The sequence below is a fragment of the Sinocyclocheilus rhinocerous genome, unplaced genomic scaffold, assembly GCF_001515625.1.
Source record: "Sinocyclocheilus rhinocerous isolate Xijiao unplaced genomic scaffold, SAMN03320098_v1.1 scaffold315, whole genome shotgun sequence".
In the NCBI taxonomy this organism is placed as follows: domain Eukaryota; kingdom Metazoa; phylum Chordata; class Actinopteri; order Cypriniformes; family Cyprinidae; genus Sinocyclocheilus; species Sinocyclocheilus rhinocerous.
Window position 1 is genome coordinate 29,854 of NW_015630423.1, and position 18,106 is coordinate 47,959.

General features: G+C 35.2%; 1 protein-coding gene across 1 annotated transcript in view; it reads left to right on the forward strand.

Annotated features, from left to right (window-relative positions):
* The first annotated feature begins 1,681 nt into the window (after positions 1-1,681).
* LOC107740394 (prostacyclin receptor-like) overlaps positions 1,682-18,106 on the forward strand; it is a 32,428-nt gene continuing 16,003 nt past the window's right edge. Inside the window, exons 1-2 of the mRNA XM_016552820.1 lie at positions 1,682-1,807; positions 2,867-3,759. Of these exons, the coding sequence (XP_016408306.1) occupies positions 2,935-3,759 (825 nt within the window). The 5' untranslated portion in view covers positions 1,682-1,807; positions 2,867-2,934. The remainder of the gene's footprint in view (positions 1,808-2,866; positions 3,760-18,106) is intronic.

Sequence of the window (18,106 nt, forward strand, 5' to 3'; positions counted from 1 at the left end):
TATATATATATATGTGCACGCTGTACACACACAGCTAAGCGACAACAGATGCACCCAAACATTATCTCATTTCAGACTTCGAGTTGTTTTCATTTGCATTAATGGATGATAATACAGTCTGAATGCTGTCTATAGACAGTTATAGAAAGCATGTGAGTAAGAGTTCATTTTATTTTTGACCGCAGTCTGACCACAGATATTTCTGAAGATCTCAAGAGTTAGCACAAGTCCATTAAATCAATTTGGACATAAATCTTAGTAAGGTTGAGGGAAACATTCTCATGTCTCTTATAGACTCTTAAAAATAAGTGTTCCATTGAAAACCAAAAAAACATTTTACAGATAGATAGATAGATAGATAGATAGAGGCTTCATGTCCATTCAAAGGCATGATTTCTGAGCAAAGTGGATTTTGAATGCAGCTTCCAAAAAAACAAAAAATAGCCGAATAATATTTTGAATATTTGATACAATCACACCAGCATGATTAAATCGTCCAGCGCATCATATCATCAGCTGCTAAATTCAAATCTGCGTTCGCTGGCTGGCGCTGAGCCAGAGACAGATGCGTTTTTATAGCACTGCGCATTAACCAATCACACACGATGCTGTTGAGCTTATGAATGCAATGACCAATCAGAGGTGTTCAGATGAGTCATCGCTAAAATGCCGGTGTTTTCTTCACTCGGTGCTTGAACTCTAGGCTGTCAGTGAAAATGTTTTTATGCGTAGTTAATAGACTACATTATTAGGCTACTTTGACCATCGCCCACTATAGATCAACGAACATAGGTGAGAATCAAGATATTTCATCATATAGTTAATGCGTTTGGCAATGTTTCGAATAAAAAGGAAAAAAATTAATAAATAAAACATAAGAGCTGTTGTGGCTGCTGTGTGTCACATGCCCCCTCAAAAATAATGAGTGCATGACGCCCCTGATAGATAGATAGATAGATAGATAGATAGATATCTTATATATTAGGCTAAATAATATATATTTTTTACTTTTATAATAAACTAATTTTGTTTTACATTCACCTTATTTAATAATGTATATTTTAAATAATTGTGAAAGTATATTATTATATATTAAGTTAGTTTTGAAAATTAGACGATCATTTTCAATTTTGTGCTATAACAACTAAATTGTACACTATTTCATTTCGTTTTTAATAATAGCCTATATTGGATTATGCATCACCATTATGTGAATTCTAAAGTCAAACTTAAATATATTATTCATTTATTTATTTAAATATATATATATATAATTTTTTTTTTCTAAATACACATTATTCTTAACCCAGCTATGCGTTGGTCTGTTTGTCAGTTAACAACCTATGAGTTATGCAGATCATTCGCACGTTGAATAAGTGAGGAGGGACGAAGTTGTCAGATGTTCCTCCTATTTTTTCTCACGTCTACTTTATCAACCACAGGAGGGAAGTCTCACTAGTAGATTTACCAGTCTACATTCCCAACGAGCGGGAGGAATGAAGAGAGTCAGCGCGTTTCTTACAGTTTTGTTTAGCTTGAAGCGTAATGAGCTGTAATCGAAAATTGTTTTGCGCGTAAAACTGGTGGTTGGCCAGAACTGGATAGACTAATAACTCAACTAAAACCTGTTTATGAATTAAACGAGAGAATTCTACTGAAGAAACGGAAGCCCGAAGACCTAGCAATATCGACTTCGCTTTTAAATATTATGTTCGGAGTGACTGAAATAATCCATTTATGTTGGTTAGTGAGTGTTGTGGTCGGGAGGAATGGCCGCGCGAAGCAGTGATGGACACTCCGTGGACAGGTGCGTACTGACTGACTTGTGATTCAATATTGATGCTTTATTTTCATGACAGCTTATTGGATGTGAAATAATTGCAGTTTGATTCAGTTGTTCAGCAAAGGAACATCCGTAATACGTTGTGATAAATGATACATAAAACATGACAAACGTGTAATAAATTAAAATCATACAAATATGACACTCATTTGAGTCTCTAAAACATCTGGTTGTACATTAGTCTTTAAAAATCTGAGACCACACTTGAAAATGCTTGTTTTCTCATTTTAAAGAACAATTACTTACACGTTGCATTATCAGCAAAGCAGTTTTTCAGTGAAAAGTTCAACTGAAAAATGTACATGATTTTCAGAAGTATTTGGTTTGTCCCTTTTTTCCCCTTTAATGACTTAAACTTGAACTCCAGAAGTTTGCATAAAACCTGATGATCATGTTCTTCAGCTTGATTTGAGTATGATCCAAAGAGCATCTTATGCATCGTCTTTTTACAAAGGAGTTCACATTGCCAAACTTGCTTCTTTTTTATTAGTGACCTAAACGATAAATATTTGTTTACTTCAGGTTTGACTGAAAAAGAAAATAATTAAAAAACCCGTTTGCACATACAAAACTATGCTTTAGATAATCACCACATACAAGTCTAAAAAAGAAAGTGTGCAGTTGTTACTTGTTAAGGAGCTGTTTCTACCTGAGATGACTATTAAAATGTATTTTGTTTTTGCAACAGAATGTGCTGAGGTTGATTTCAGTCATATAAAATATTTGAATATCCAAATCTTTGTCCAAACAAATGTTTTCTACAATGAGGACCCCACCTCTGTGTAAAGCCACCTGCCACTAACAAGCAATAGAAAAGTAAATAGCTGAGGCAAACTAAAGCAAACAGGCTATTTACAACAATGGACAATATATGCTGCCTCGATTTCCTGTTTTAATATGAAGTACATCTACACAGAAAAAGAAAACAGCATTCATCGGGCACTTCATGTGGTCATTAAGCAACTGTAGTTGAGGTCTGTGACAGACATATTGATTCTTAAGAAATGCTTGCTGTTTTTACAGATCCTCAAAGAAAAGGAACTGCAAGTTTTTCACGATAGACAAAGGTTCAAGGGCGGGACTGTCTGAACATGCTTTCAAACAAATCATGCGAGAACATTACCAACATCGATGTGAACGGGAATCCGGTGATGAGTGCTGTGATGTTCATCGCTGGGGTGGTTGGCAACCTGATGGCTTTGGCTATCCTGGGAGTCCACCAAAAAGAGCATCGCACCAAGTCTTCAGTCTTCTGCATTCTTGTGACAGGACTGGCGTTGACAGATCTGCTGGGAACATGTTTGCTCAGTCCACCGGTTTTCATTTGCTATGCCCAAAGAAAATCCCTGGTGGGTCTTACGGGAGATTGGTGGCTGTGCGGACTCTTCGCCTTCGCCATGACGTTCTTCGGCTTGGCCTCTATGCTCATACTGTGTGCAATGGCGGTGGAGCGGTGCCTCGCCATCAGTCACCCGTATTTCTACTCTAAACACGTGCGGCGCAGCTTTGCCAAGATCGTCCTCTTCCTCATCTATCTCTTTACCTTCATGTTCTGCTTGCTGCCGTTCTTTGGATACGGACGGCACAAGCAGTACTGCCCAGGCACGTGGTGCTTCATCAAGATGGAGGCAGAAGGAGAGGGTGAGGATGAGGAGAGGAGAACGCTGACCTTCTCGCTGTCCTACGCCGTGCTTATGGCGCTGCTCATCGCCGTTGTGTTCTTGTGCAATGGTTCGGTCATCGTCAGCCTATGCCGCATGCACAGGAGCCAGCTGACACGTCGGGGATCGGTGGTTTCGGCTGGACGAAAGAGGAGGCTGAGCACCTGGTTTGGACAGGGAGAGGAGGAAATGGACCACTTACTGCTGCTGGCCTGCATGACTTTCATCTTCGTCATTTGCTCCTTGCCGCTGACTGTGAGTATGGGACATTATATCACTGTGAAATGTTATAGTTCAAAGCTAAATCTCTGTTTTCCAGCCTGTTTTACTTTTCCAGAGAATGATTTTACAACAGTTAGGTTCTGGTCCTTCTCATTTTATTGGTCAAGTGCTTTCCTTTAATATAATGGTCTAGACCAGAGTATGTGAGTGGTATGAGTTCTCATTTTCTCTTGAGTGAAAACTCTGTTCATGATGTCACCGCATTCTAACACACATCTCGGAAAATGTCATTTTCTTTTGTTAACTATTGTTTTTTTTAAGCTTTTGTTTTCAAAAAACATTTTAGTGACCTTTCAGTGAGTCACTTTGCTGATGGCTTTTAGTTGGTGTTGCTGTCCTTGCATTTAAGTCAACCAGATGCAAATTGCATTGGTAGTTACTAGGGATATGCCGGTATCAAATTTTCATGTTGCGATTAATTGCTAATGCTTTTATCACGGTATACGGTATTATCACGGTATTGAAATTTAGTTTTAAAGTTACTGAATTATGTCGCTACTCATTTGCTTAAAATTTAACTTTGGTCAACTACGTCACATCACCAACAGTCCATGTCACTTGTGGCGCTGGAAATCAGCACCTCATTAAAATTATAATGTTCGGTGTAGGGATGGGCGATATGGGCTTAAAAATATATCACGATAATTTCTGATATTTATTGCGATAACGATATCAATGACGATAATTTAGGGAATCCTGTTTCTTTAGAGAAAAGTATTATCTTTCCTATTTTTACCCAAAATAAGAGTACATTTACTCAAGGCTCAGACCGATTTTTGTGGCACTGTACAGCCCTATCCAAACCTGTTCCAGATTGTAGAAGGAGCTGCTCAATTTCACGTCCGCCTTCCTTCACGTCACTCCACACAGTCGCACACAGAAATATGTCAACAACTAGACTTTATCGTTATTATCGCGAGAAGACAAATTCTTATGGTGTGGAGAATGTTTACCGGTATATCGCAAACGATAAGATATTGCCCATCCCTAGTCCGGTGTCTTTGTTGCTACAAATCCCTGTCCGTGTGAATACGCTTTCCCAGCCCTTGTCATCATTTTAAATCGATGCGGTAGATTGGAAATAGCCATGCTTGAACTATAATTGTTTTTTAAACAATTGAGTCTGCTTTAAAAGGTCATGTAGTCTATCTTTTCAATTTGGTGGCAAATTATTCACAGTTGTTTAGTCTAAGCTCCCAGAGTTAAAGGGGTCATCGGATGCGACATGCACTTTTACAAGTTGTTTGAACTGAAATGTGTGTTGACAGTGTGTGTACACAACCACCCTATAATGATAAAGATCCACCCAGTGCTTTTTTAAAAATCTCGTTAAATCATTTCCCTTTCTCATATCAAGCCGTTCTCAGATGCCTGTCTGTGTGATGTCACACAGACCCAGGCCCCTCCCACGATTGTTGATTGACACTGGTGTTTTACCTTAGACCCGCCCTGGGTGAGCTGTCATCAGTCCGCCACTAAAACACTAACACTAAAACAGCTTGCTGAAAACAGAGCTGATTTTGACAAGGTAAAAAGGGTGTTTTTTACACTACCATTGAGAAATTTTAACCAAAGTATGTTATAGACTTTTCATTAAGACCCTAAAGAATCATATCAATTTGTGGAAAATGGGCATCCGATGACCCCTTTAAAGATCTCCATAAGAAAGAAAATCTTTTGCCTTTAAACTGCCTCATGCTAACACATACTAATCATTTATTTTATGTGATTGACTAAACAAGAAGTCTGCATTTTACAAATTAGCCAGCTGCAGTGAAACATAGCACATATTTAGCTTCTTTAACCCATTGAAGGTGAGCTGTAGGTGAGGTTTGGTTGTAGTCTTTGAGTCGCCTGTAGCAATCACTGGGCGTGTACGTGCTGCGGGGGAGCTGGGACATGTATTACTTAACAAAGGCTATTATTCTTGGATTGTATTCCCAAATACCAGTTGATGTATTATTGCTGTTGGCTTTTAATTTAGATGCACGTTACAAACTTGACAACCCTGGAAGACTGGATCAGACTAACTGTGTTTTTTCTCTACACCAGTTTAAAATAGTTTGGCAGGGTTTTCTGAGTATACTGTAAAAAATGATTCACTATATTTACTCAATAAAATTTTTTCAAAATATTACAAGCATATTATTAATTAAAGTTAACACATTAGAATTAATTAGAATGAATCCAATGAGATGCTTACAATTAACCATTCAAAATGAGTAAAATAGCATGAAAAAATGAAGTAAAATTTAAACAAAAATAATGGTTTCATTGGACAAAAAAAAAAAAACACTATGCTAAAGAATACTATATTATGCATGCCAGGCGAGTTGTTGGCGATCAAGAAACACCCCACAAAAACATAATACGCATGCACATGATGTCAAATTTTTCACAAATTCACATTTTTGTTGTTTACATAAAGATGATACAGGCATCGTGTTCAAAAGTTTGTGTTTTCAGGCCCCCAAAACAGAGTTATTGAAGACACCTGATGTTAACAAACAGAATCACTGAAGGAGAAAATCTAAGTTTTTAGGTTACCATTAAGGTGGTCAGTGTTTGCTTTAGTTGGGCTCTTGACTTGTTAGCAATACATTTTGTTTGGCTGCTGTAACTGAGTTATAGCAGCTAGACAATCCTAGAAAAAAGTTAATCAGGTGGTGTTGGTTATGGTTTTACATAATCATCATTTGACCTGAGCTCATTTAGAGACTAATCTCTGAGTTAGATTTATATTCATTATAGCAGCCCTGTGATTCTACAGTAGAAGACCTGGAATTTTCAGTATAGTCCAAAGAGTTTTTTAATAATTGTTCTGATCAAAAAATGTAAGGGGAAAAAAAACGTATTTTAGGCACACACTGACATCAAGAACCAGCATATAAATCTCAAGAATGGTGACAAACAGCACATTCAGATAAAGAGATCAACTCTGAGCATCACAAAACAAGCTACTAAAAAAAATCACATAAAAACAGCAAACATAAAAGAAAATAGTAAGAATAAAATAAATTAGACCAGTGGTTCCCAAACCTGTCCTGGAGGACCCCCTGCCCTGCACATTTTGTATGTCTCCCTAATCAGACACACCCAATTTAGTTCTTGCAGTCTCTACTAACGAGCTGATGAGTGGAATCAGGTGTGTTAGATAAGGGAGACATACAAAAGGTGCAGGGCAGGGGGGCCTCCAGGACAGGTTTGGGAACCACTGAATTAGACAATTCAGCTCATAATTTATTCATGTCACAATGCATGATGGGAGCCATGCATGAGTTTTGATTGGAATCACCCAGAATGCACTGCAACATGCTTTTTGATGGTCACCATTGTTGAGGTTCCCATGCTGATTCTTGATGTCTTTGTAAATGAGAGTATTTTTTTTTTTATAATGTTTTGATTAGAAGAGCTTTTAAATATCTCTCTGATTATTCTGAAATTTCCAGACCTTATACTGTGCAATCACAGGATGGCTGTAATCGATCAAGTAAATCCAATTGAGAGATTCAGGTCAGATGATGATGTTAAAACATAACAACAACAACCACCACCACCACCACCACAACTACATCGATGCTGCCATTTCATTTTCTCTTGGCTTGTCTAGCTGCTATAACTCAGCTACAGCAGTCAAAAGAAATTGTATAAAAATTCAAGGGTCAAGAGCCCAACTAAAGCACACACTTACCACCATAATGGTAACCTAAAAATGTTTATTTTCTCCTTCAGTGATTGTTTATTAACATCAGGGCCTGAAAACACAAGCTTTTGAACACGATGCCTCTATCATCTCCATGTAATCAACAAAAACGTGAATTTGTGAAAAAGTTGACGTCATGTGCATGCGTATAACGTTTTCGCAAAGTGTTTCTTGATCGCCAACTACTGGCCTGGTATGCATAACATAGTGTTCATTAGCATAATGATTAATTCTAATAAATTCTAATGTGTTGAATTTAATTGATAATATTGCTTGTAATATTTTGAAACAAATATAGTGAATCATTTTTTACATTGACAAGTTCAGTTCTCAGAATAGTTGTTTTTTTCTGTTTTTGCACATAGTAAAATCACTTAAAATTTTTCTACAATAAAAGCTGTGGATCTAAATCGTTTTAAAGGGGTCATATGATGCTGCTAAAAAGAACATTATTTTGTGTATTTGGTGTAATGAAATGTGTTTATGCGGTTTAAAGTAAAAAAACGGAAAAAATGAAATCGCATCATATGACCCCTTTAAATATAATACCCTAATTATTTGTATTTTAATAATTGATGCTTGCTCATATTTGCATTAGGATTTACAAAGATTTTGTTAGAAACCTTCTAATGAAAGTAATAACTAAGGCTGTCAAATGGTGGTCAGGGAATTAAATGTGTTAATTTATATTGCATTTTTTTATATAATTAATCAGTTTATGGGCCAGCTTGTGTCATCACAAACCATTTTGGCATTAAAATAACAAACAAACAAACTACAAGACACAATTAAAAAATAGTGACGAAAAGGCATAGACAGTTATTTTTGTGGCTGGCCTTATTGCATATGCATTTGTAAGAGTTTTCCTTTTAGATGCAAAATTTATGGTAGGGGAGTATTTAAATAAATCATTCAACGTGATTTACTACGGTTTTGCGGTAGACAATTTACTGGTATTTGTGCCAATATTTAATGGTCAAAACAGCATGTCTTAACCCACTTTGCACTTAACATGGCTGCAACTGTTGCTAATTTGCGCTGCTTTAAATAGATTGCATTTTGGAAATGTGCTGGCTGCGTCTGTTTTCTTTCTTTTGCGCATTGTCAGTAAATCACCCACAGAACTTTCCATTCCCATTGGCGCTTCTATGGGATTATAGTCTCACGCTAATTTGCCCTGTTTAGTAAATCTGGCCCTAATGCATTAAATTGACAGCGCACTTTAAGCTCTCTGTATTTTGAATCTTTATCATGACCTCCCAGCCGTTTTGTACACTTCATCATACAGTCTCTGCAGTATATATATATAGTATAGTATATATAGTATATATAAAAGATGACAGATGACACTAATGGTATTCCCTTTGTCTCATGAGATGTTCTGTTTGTCGCCTGGAAATAAACACTAGATACTTTATCCAAAGCAAATAGTTTACACAACCAAACCATTGCGATTTTCTTTCCATACACACAGACTCAGAATCACATGTATTTGCACCCACCCAGATGTCATATATAACTTTTCTAACATTAAACTGCAAGGCACGTCTCTATTCAGAGCAAGCACAAGGTCCAACAGGACATTTCCTGTCAGAGAGACTGCATGCATAAAGGAGGAAGGAAATGTGTCACAATATCAGTAAATACCTGGTTTATGTATTTTACTGATTCAGTAGAAGACAAGGGCCAAAGTGTATGGGTGTATATGAGTGTCTGACCCAATTTCAAGGACTATTATATATTAGAATATTATTATATTATATATTATATTTTTAAAACTGCATTCATGGGAGGTTTTCAGCTGCAGACACTTATTTTCAGGGGTTGATTTTCATCAAAACTAAAAGATAAAAAAAAAAAATTTTGATTTTTTTTTTACATGCTTTCATTATTATTATTATTATTATTATTATTATTGCTGCTTTTTTGTCTCCTAGGCCCTAACTTCCAATCTAGAATTATTTAGTATATACAGTTGATAACTCTAATTATAAAACATTTAAGTAGTTATCAATGTAATTATAAAATCTCTATCATAAAACATAACATCTGTAATTATAAAACATTTAAGTATTTACCGAGTGAAAAATGTGTTACAATTATAACTGCTCCTCATTTGTGGCATCATTTCCATTCCAAAATGTTTTTTTTTTTGGTTTATATATATATATATATATATATATATCATTGTCGTAAATTATAGGAAAATTTACTTTTTATTAGGGATGCACCGATACTGGTATCGGTATCGGGCCCGATACTGAGCTCCTGTACTCGTACTCGTTAAAATGCCCCGATACCAAACGGCGATACCACACAGCATGCGATAAGTGCCGTATTCAAACAAAGAAACACCGACAACAGACAGCAGAATGGTTATTAGAGATTAAGGATGTCTACGAAGTATATGTATGCAATGAATATAATGTTAAAATTCAGTATTAACGCCTGTATAGCTGACGTGTGCGAGATGATAAGCAAAGCACGCTGAGTGGATTGAGCGCGCGGCGGCGCAGATGCGCGAGCTTTCTATCAGAATTTTCTAGCATTATCAATGAATTTGTTCTGACACAGTTTAACTCTGAGTTCTTGTCATATTTTATTACCATTTTCTAAACTATAGCGAATAAACTGTGATAATGTGAGAAAAGTTGAAGGTGTCTGAATAAATTTTGGTTTGACTGTATCTATTTGATAAATGAAGTTAACCAACTAACATTATACATACTCTTTTTGTTTCTGTACCCAATATTTAAAAAATGTACAAATGCAATAAAAATATCGTTATCGGTACTCTGTATCGGCAAGTAACAAAAATAAAAGTATCGTATCGGGCGAGTACTGGAAAAAGTGGTATCGGTGCATCCCTACTTTTTATTTTTTCTGCCACTTCCATTTCCATTTCCAAAACTGTATATATTTTGTATAAACTGTTGAACATTGTTAGTGGATAAATTAAACAAGTGAGAGTGTGAAGAGTGTGTTTTAAGAGAGTTTATTTTCTAAAACGGCAAAAGATCTCATAGTAGAAGAAACATCCATGTGTGTCTGTAATATGAGCAGTTTTAACAATAACCTAGTTGTGGCACTGGGCATTTGCCAATGCTGGTGATATCTACCGCAGCACACGGAGCAGGAAATGACACGCTGCCTTTGATCACTCTGTCATCTGAATTTAATTTATTGTGCGACTGCTGTCAGGCCTAAGTGTTTGCTCAATAAAGATACAGTAGACCTTGAATTTCATTTGCACGCAATATTTCACTGTTAATTCATTGTAACTGTAATCTGACACCTGTTTAAGGTTTAGGCTCATATATTTTTCCTCTTTTATCGTTTCCAACTACGTATAGCACTCATCATTCGTATTGCGTTACTGCGTGACTCATTATTGTGTTCAGAAATGTCACAAAGTTAAACAGACGGACTGTTTGTTTGAGATCTCTTTGACCTTCATCCAATGAGTTTTTAAAACCCAACAGAGGCCTGAAAATTTGGTTCTGGCTAAAGTAATTGCACATTTTATTATACAGAGTTACTTTAATTTCCCTTCCTTTTATGAGAAAAGAATTCATTTTGATTTTATTTAATATTAGGCCATGTGCTCAGTCTGTCTTTCTTGAACTGTGTACAGATGGAGCTGCTCAAAATGTGCGCCTGCAAGCATATCGTTCTGACCGTTTTTGGGTATGACACAAATGGGCTTGTCAATACACTTACGTGTTTGAAATCTTAAAAGAAACAGTAACACTTTACAATAACAGTATACTATTATTCATGTACTAATACAATTAAATATTACTTTAATATGAGCTAAAGATGAGTTAAGGCAGGTACTAATCAAGAACTATCCTTAACTACAACATGAGTCATATGAATTCATGTGTTAAGTCAAAGTGTTAATTAATACAATAACAAACATGTAGTCAAGGTGGGTGTTATTCACACATGAATTCATATGATTCTTGATTAGCACATGCCTTAACTCATCATTAGTTCATATTAATGAATATAATATATAATACTGTATATGATAGACAAATAAATGTTGCAAGTTTACATCACTGAACAGTATTTTTATAAGGTGAATCTCTCAATATTATTGTAGTTAAAAGGTCCTGCTAATCATCTCCGCTTTAGACATGGCCAATGGTCAGAAATTAGATGTATGGTTTTGAATAATATAATGATGTATTAAAAATAAATAAATAAATAAAATTTATTTAATCTGTCTGCTTGTCTATTTATTTGCTTGTTCTTGTTATTATTATTATTATTAATTATTTTTATATTATTATATTATTATTATTTTTTTTTATATTATTATTATTATTATTTATATTATTTATTGCAATACCATCAATCATGCAGTAAGATTAGAAACATATATTAAGAAAGTAAGCTGAATCAATTTTAATGTCATGTTGACCTTAAAAAAAAATATTCCTGATTCAATAACAGTTAAGCTTAATTGACAGCATTTGAGGCATAATGTTGATTACCACAAACATTAATTTGCACTGTTACAGTGACGCACAATGGCCCCATTCCCTTTCATTGTAAGAGACTCACTAGTTTCCCTCCAAAGTTTGGAATTTAACCAAATGCTGTCATGTTATCTTGCGTTTAGAGGCAAATACTTGATGTTTGGGAACACAAACAGGCAGTTGTGGGAGGTAATTATACCATTATTATAATTTTTTTCATATATTTTAGAATGACTAAAACATTATGTTAAAACTAACATTTGAGATGTAATAAAATCTTGTGATCTGTTAAGGCAAAGTCACAAAGTTTTTTTGTTTTGCATTGCTTATCAAATAAAAGCTGATCTGCCTCAATTTAGTTCATATATGGCTGGAAACATTGTTACTGTAACCCTGTTTCAAAAAACAGAGACCAGTGGTAATTATGTTTTGTGTTAATCAACATTATCCCTCAAGTGCTGTCATTTGTGCTATCAATAACATATATTGAACCAAGAATACCCCTTTAAGGTCAACAAACATCAAAATTGATTCTATTTACCTTTAAAGGGGTTAAGGTGATTGGATTAATGACGGGAATGTCTTTACAGCACAGATAATGCTTTGTAACCCTTTTAATAAGTTTTTAACCAAATTAATGTAAGTGCTTTTATAAAATGCTAAGCTTTTTTTACATCCTCCAAAAATTGGCAAATGAGGGATGAGCCAAAATCATTTTTTGCGGTAATCAACATTATGCTGACGACCTTAACTTGTACTGAACCCAGAATATTTCTTATAATATGATTTTGCTGTGGGTTTGCATTCTTGGGCTGTTTGCTGTTCTTGGACATATGTTGTCGAAGCATTTAAATTGATGGATTATAATTGCTGCAAGTCCCGCTTTTCCTAATTAGTAATTACCATCTTTAATCCATCTCTGAGTTCTCCTCGTCTCTTGATTATCTGAGCTGAAGGAAGTAAAGGCCACCATGAAAGCACTGATCAATATTGAGATCAATAGTGAGGTAAGCTTGTACATTACTGAGTCTCCAGAGGTGCTGACCTGGAGTCAGTGAAGAACACGATGATACCTGAGACTCGCTGCACTAACCTCTGAAAATAACTGGGGAATAAAAATCAAATAATATCAGCATGTCTATGCACACCAAATAGGGTCATATGAAACCCGCGTTATCATGACTATTCATAGATCTCAGATATTCAAGCAGGCCCAAGATAGAACCATTGAGTACAAGCCCAGTGATAAATTGCACAAACCATTGTCAAGATTATTGATCCAAACCTTTGAAGGAAAGGTGAACCAAAGAAAATGCACAAGTCTCCTTTGGAAAAAGGTCAAGATTTAAAGTCCCCATGAAATCAAAATTAGAGTTTTTTGGGTGTTAGTATCAATATGTTAGTCTTAAGGTTATCTATAAGGCAGTGTGCTCCAAAAAAACAGTGACAAAAATCGCATTTAGAAGATATTAGGAAAGCTTTTAGTTCGTCACTTCTGCCAAAACGGGTCAACGATTTTTTTGACATCACATTGTACTTCATCTTCTCATCAAATCTTCTGACCAATCAAATGCTCTCTAGAATCCGAAGCCCCCGCCCTCTGCACTATAAATAGACGCTGAAGCTGCAGCTGAGATCGGTCACTTGTTCACAGTGTAGTATTTCCTATACAGTGAATGGCTCGAAGTGCACAATGTAGGTGATAGGGAATGATTCAGACAGTGTAAATATGCTTTCGATTGGGGCAAATGAGGTCTGGTTTCACGTTGTTTCACGCGAACAGTCTGATCTGGACTTTGTCTCTGGTCCAGAGACGCGATCGCAAGAAGTCGGCATATTTTAAAAACTTTTACAACTACACAGCCTCAGCATGATTATGACCACTATTTTGTTTTACTAAGAGTTTCATATTGAATCTAGTGGGTAATCTATTAGACTGTGGCTGTCAAATGCGCTTTACCGAACTCAATGGCTCTGGCCCGAGCAGATATAAACAAAACGCTATTGGCTATTTTAAAAAGGGGGCGGGGCTGCTCGATATGTCCCGCCCTCTCTTCCTGTTTCAGTTGAAATTACGTCACCACATAGAATAATGCTGCATGTTTCAAGGCACTTCAGGGGACCTTTAATAGCCAAACCAATTACTTCGTAAGCACTGGTTCTGCTTTTTATCCAAGACTCTCTCTCAAGCTCTTGGAAAGTTGTTCATAAATTCTCATGTTTTTGGGAGTGCCCATGTTCCACAGCAAGCTTTTGATTGCAGTTTTTTGTTATGCAAGTAACTTATGGAGAGAGTTTGTTGAAAAGCGGATTGCCTTTCTGCTCAGGCCAATGATGCAGTCAAGACAGATTTATGTATAACTGGTTTTCATTGCACCACAACCCATAATACGCAGATAGCTGATGTGAAATGAATACTCTTGCATGGCTGAATTGATCTAGGCTTTCCTGTTTGTCTCTTCAGGCCTTCAAACCAGCCATTTTCTTAATAATCAATTATTAAAATACCACTGGTATTAGTTATCATGAGCTCATCTGGCTCCCTTTGGTCTGAGGGATATATCAGGATGAGCTGTTCATTAGCGATACACTATAATTACAGCCTTAATTAGGAAAGGAGAAACAAGATGTTTATAGATCATACGCTGTAAAAAGTGAAGCTGGACACTTTTTGTTAAAGTTGTAGTTTTGATACACAGACGTTTTTTTTCTTTTCTTTTCTTAATTACATTAGTTAACTCTAAGGTCAAGCTGTAATATTTCATTTGAATTCAGTTCATAGAATGTGTTATTTGGAAGGCATAAACATTTTGAAATCATGCACTCCAGACAAACGTCTTTTCGGGTAAAGTGGACCATCTCTAATTTATTCAAAACATAATACAATTTAATACAAAACAGGGGAAGTATGGGGATATTTATTAGTTAAGATTTTTACCCAAACATAGTGCAGCCATAATTGTGTTATAAAAATGATTTAAATATTATTATTAATATTTTTTAACTGTTTATTATTATTTAAATAAATATTATTGTTATATTTTTTATTATACCATCTGGTCTAGTAAAGTGGGCCATCTCTGATTTATTATAAATGACCCTGTATGTTAATTAGAAATTATAAAAATGCATTTATTATTTTTTAATGTGTATTAACACATATTATCAAACAAACATATTTAACAAGATATCTAACAAACCCAAAAAGCATATAGCCTAGATGATGAGTATATTTACTTCAAAACAACTGATAAAGTGACATGTTGTGTTGACATTCAATTTGATAAAAACCTAACTAAATATTGCTAAAAACATATTAAAATTGTAATATTAACAACTGCAACAACAAATAGGCTAACAAAACAGTGCCCAGATGAAAAAAAGAGAAACATTTAAAACACTTTAGTTTTTTTATTGTAAAGCTTTATAATCTGCAGCTACATTTCGTTCATCTCATCCTTTTTCCCTTCAGATTTAACGTCATGCCTTGTCTTCCTTTTATAAACATGATATTTCAGAAAATGTATATATACACATTTATGTAAACTTATAAATACAAAACAATTGTCTTATTTGGGAAGTATGGCGATATATTAGTTAAACCATTTTTAAGTTGAATTACTTCTTGACCGAACTTGCTGATTTAAAACGTGCAAATTCTATGTAAATTGTTCCCTTTTAGATTTAACGTATTTGTTATTATGAGCTTTATCCCATGTTTCCTCTGAGAAATGCACTTTACATGTCTGAGAGGAAAATGTCAAATAGTCAAACACGACAACCATAATTATTCATGCCCCTTTGCATGCTGGGTAGAGGGGAAGTGGGAGTGAAAGCCACAAAACCATTTTTCAATGTAGACTTGTTTGAACTCAAACAAAAGCATTAATCCAGCTCACCTACTGTGTTCCTGAACGTTGGAAGTTTTAGGAACTTCCTAACTGTAGGTAAATAAAACAAAAATGACATTTTTCTGATTTTTTATTCCGCATTTACTAGATGAAGCATCTATTTACAGCACGACAAATGATCCATGTAAAAGAATGAAACATCAGCATAAGCTCATGATTAATGGTCAAATTGTCAAAAGATGTGTTTCCTGTCCTACCCAGCTAAAAATCACAAAGTGAACATTATTGTACTCTGATTGTTTGTGATTTTCAAATATTGTGGCTTGTGGTGTTGTGGCTCAATGACTGAATGCTCTGAAGTCTTGAAGGATGAGTCTCGAAGGCTTCATAAAGTGCTTTCAGTTACTGCCGAACCCAGGGCCAACCAAATATGACCAGCTCCAGGTCACTTGAGTATCTATACATTTTATTTTCATAAGACATATTTTATTTGTTGGGCTTCTTCAAAACACCAGAGACCTGTGAGTCTTCAAACTATTTATTTATAAAAACTCTCTCAAAAATTGATAAAAAATATGTTTGAAAACCCTTACTTCATCTTAATCATATCCTTACACAACTTTTTGTTTTTCTCTGTTTCTCTGTTGTTGTTTTTTTATTGTATCATAAACTATTTACAGTGTTTGGATTATTTAGGAACGTAATGCATCTTTGTTAAAATCAATAGCAACAAAGAGGAATGATTCATTTGATTAGCAAAATATTACTTGTGTTTGAGACTTTTAAGGGCATCCAAAGTGCATATCTGTGTGCGAGTTTCATAGTACACAGGAAAAAGCAGGTCTGTGGCCTTATCTTGGACAAAGATCATGAGCTGACTCTCATTGTAATTCAAAAGGTTTATCAAATTAAAAATCAGAGTCTATAGCCAGCAGCCTTGTATACCTACAACAGACCTTCCAAAGTTATGGTCTCTTGTGGCAAACCACAAAAAAAGAAAAAAATTGAGTAATGTGTACTTGCTGTCTTATGCAAACATGTTTTTCATGAATTTTGATGGAGTGATCTCAAATGTTAGATATTTGTCTTGGATTCTGTGAGAAGGATTCATTCATTTGTTTTTAAAATTAATGTGTTTTTGTTTAGTACTCTTTGTGTGGTACGCTTGACCTCATGACATGCCCTGTAAGATCACGAAAGTATGAAACTAGAAGAGAACCGTATGTTTATGCTGTTTTTACCTCTTGGGAGTTTGAACATTTTTCAGTTTTATTTTCTTGAATAATCTTTTATGATTTAAAATATAAAGACCTCAAATTAAAACTTATATTTTAAAGGTTTATGATGTTCAGCCCCACTTATCTCTGACTGAAATACTGACAACAGCTCAAACCCTCAATACTCCCTGATCTTTATCAGGATGCTGTTTTTTCTCTCTCTCTCTCTTTCAGAATGACAGTCTCAGTAGTTTGTAGAAACAAAAATAGCCATGAGAAACCATACTGATGGAGGTTGTGGACTTCCTGAACATCTAAATTTTCATTTTCAAAGGCGATAACATTAGGGGAATTCCCTTTAGTAATGAGACTTAATGAAACTTTTTTTTATATCAGTACTATTGGCCTACAAGATGGTACAGATTTCTTTATGGTTTAAACTACTTAAAAATGAAAATTCTGTCATTAATTACTCACCCTCATGTCGTTCCAAACCCGTAAGTCCTTCGTTCATCTTCGGAACACAAATTAAGATATTTTTGATGAAATCCGAGAGCTTTCTGACCCTCCCATAGACAACAACGCAACTGAAATGTTTTATGGCCCAGAAACATAGTAAAGACATCGTTAAAATAGTCCATGTGATAGTCCAACAGTGGTTCAACCTTAATTTTATGAAGCTACGAGAAGCTACTTTTTGTGTGCAAAGAAAACAAAAACTATGACTTTATTCAACAATTTATTCTCTTCTGTGTCATTTCATTACGCAGGAGCCGGCGTTCTGACATAGAACTCATATGAACTGTGCTTTGTTTTTACAAGAAGAAGAAGACGCACGCTGAACATAAAACAATCTTCGTAAACGTATCTAAAGATTTCGACAAAGAGGATAACTTGCAGCCTTACTTATTTGAACCAGAATATACAGATGATAAACTAAAAGAGATGGACGTTTTTCTCGTAGCTTCATAAAGTTACGGTTGAACCGCTGATGTCACATGGACTATTTGATCAATGTCCTTACTACCTTTCTGAGCAATTAAGTGTTTCAGTTTTATTGCT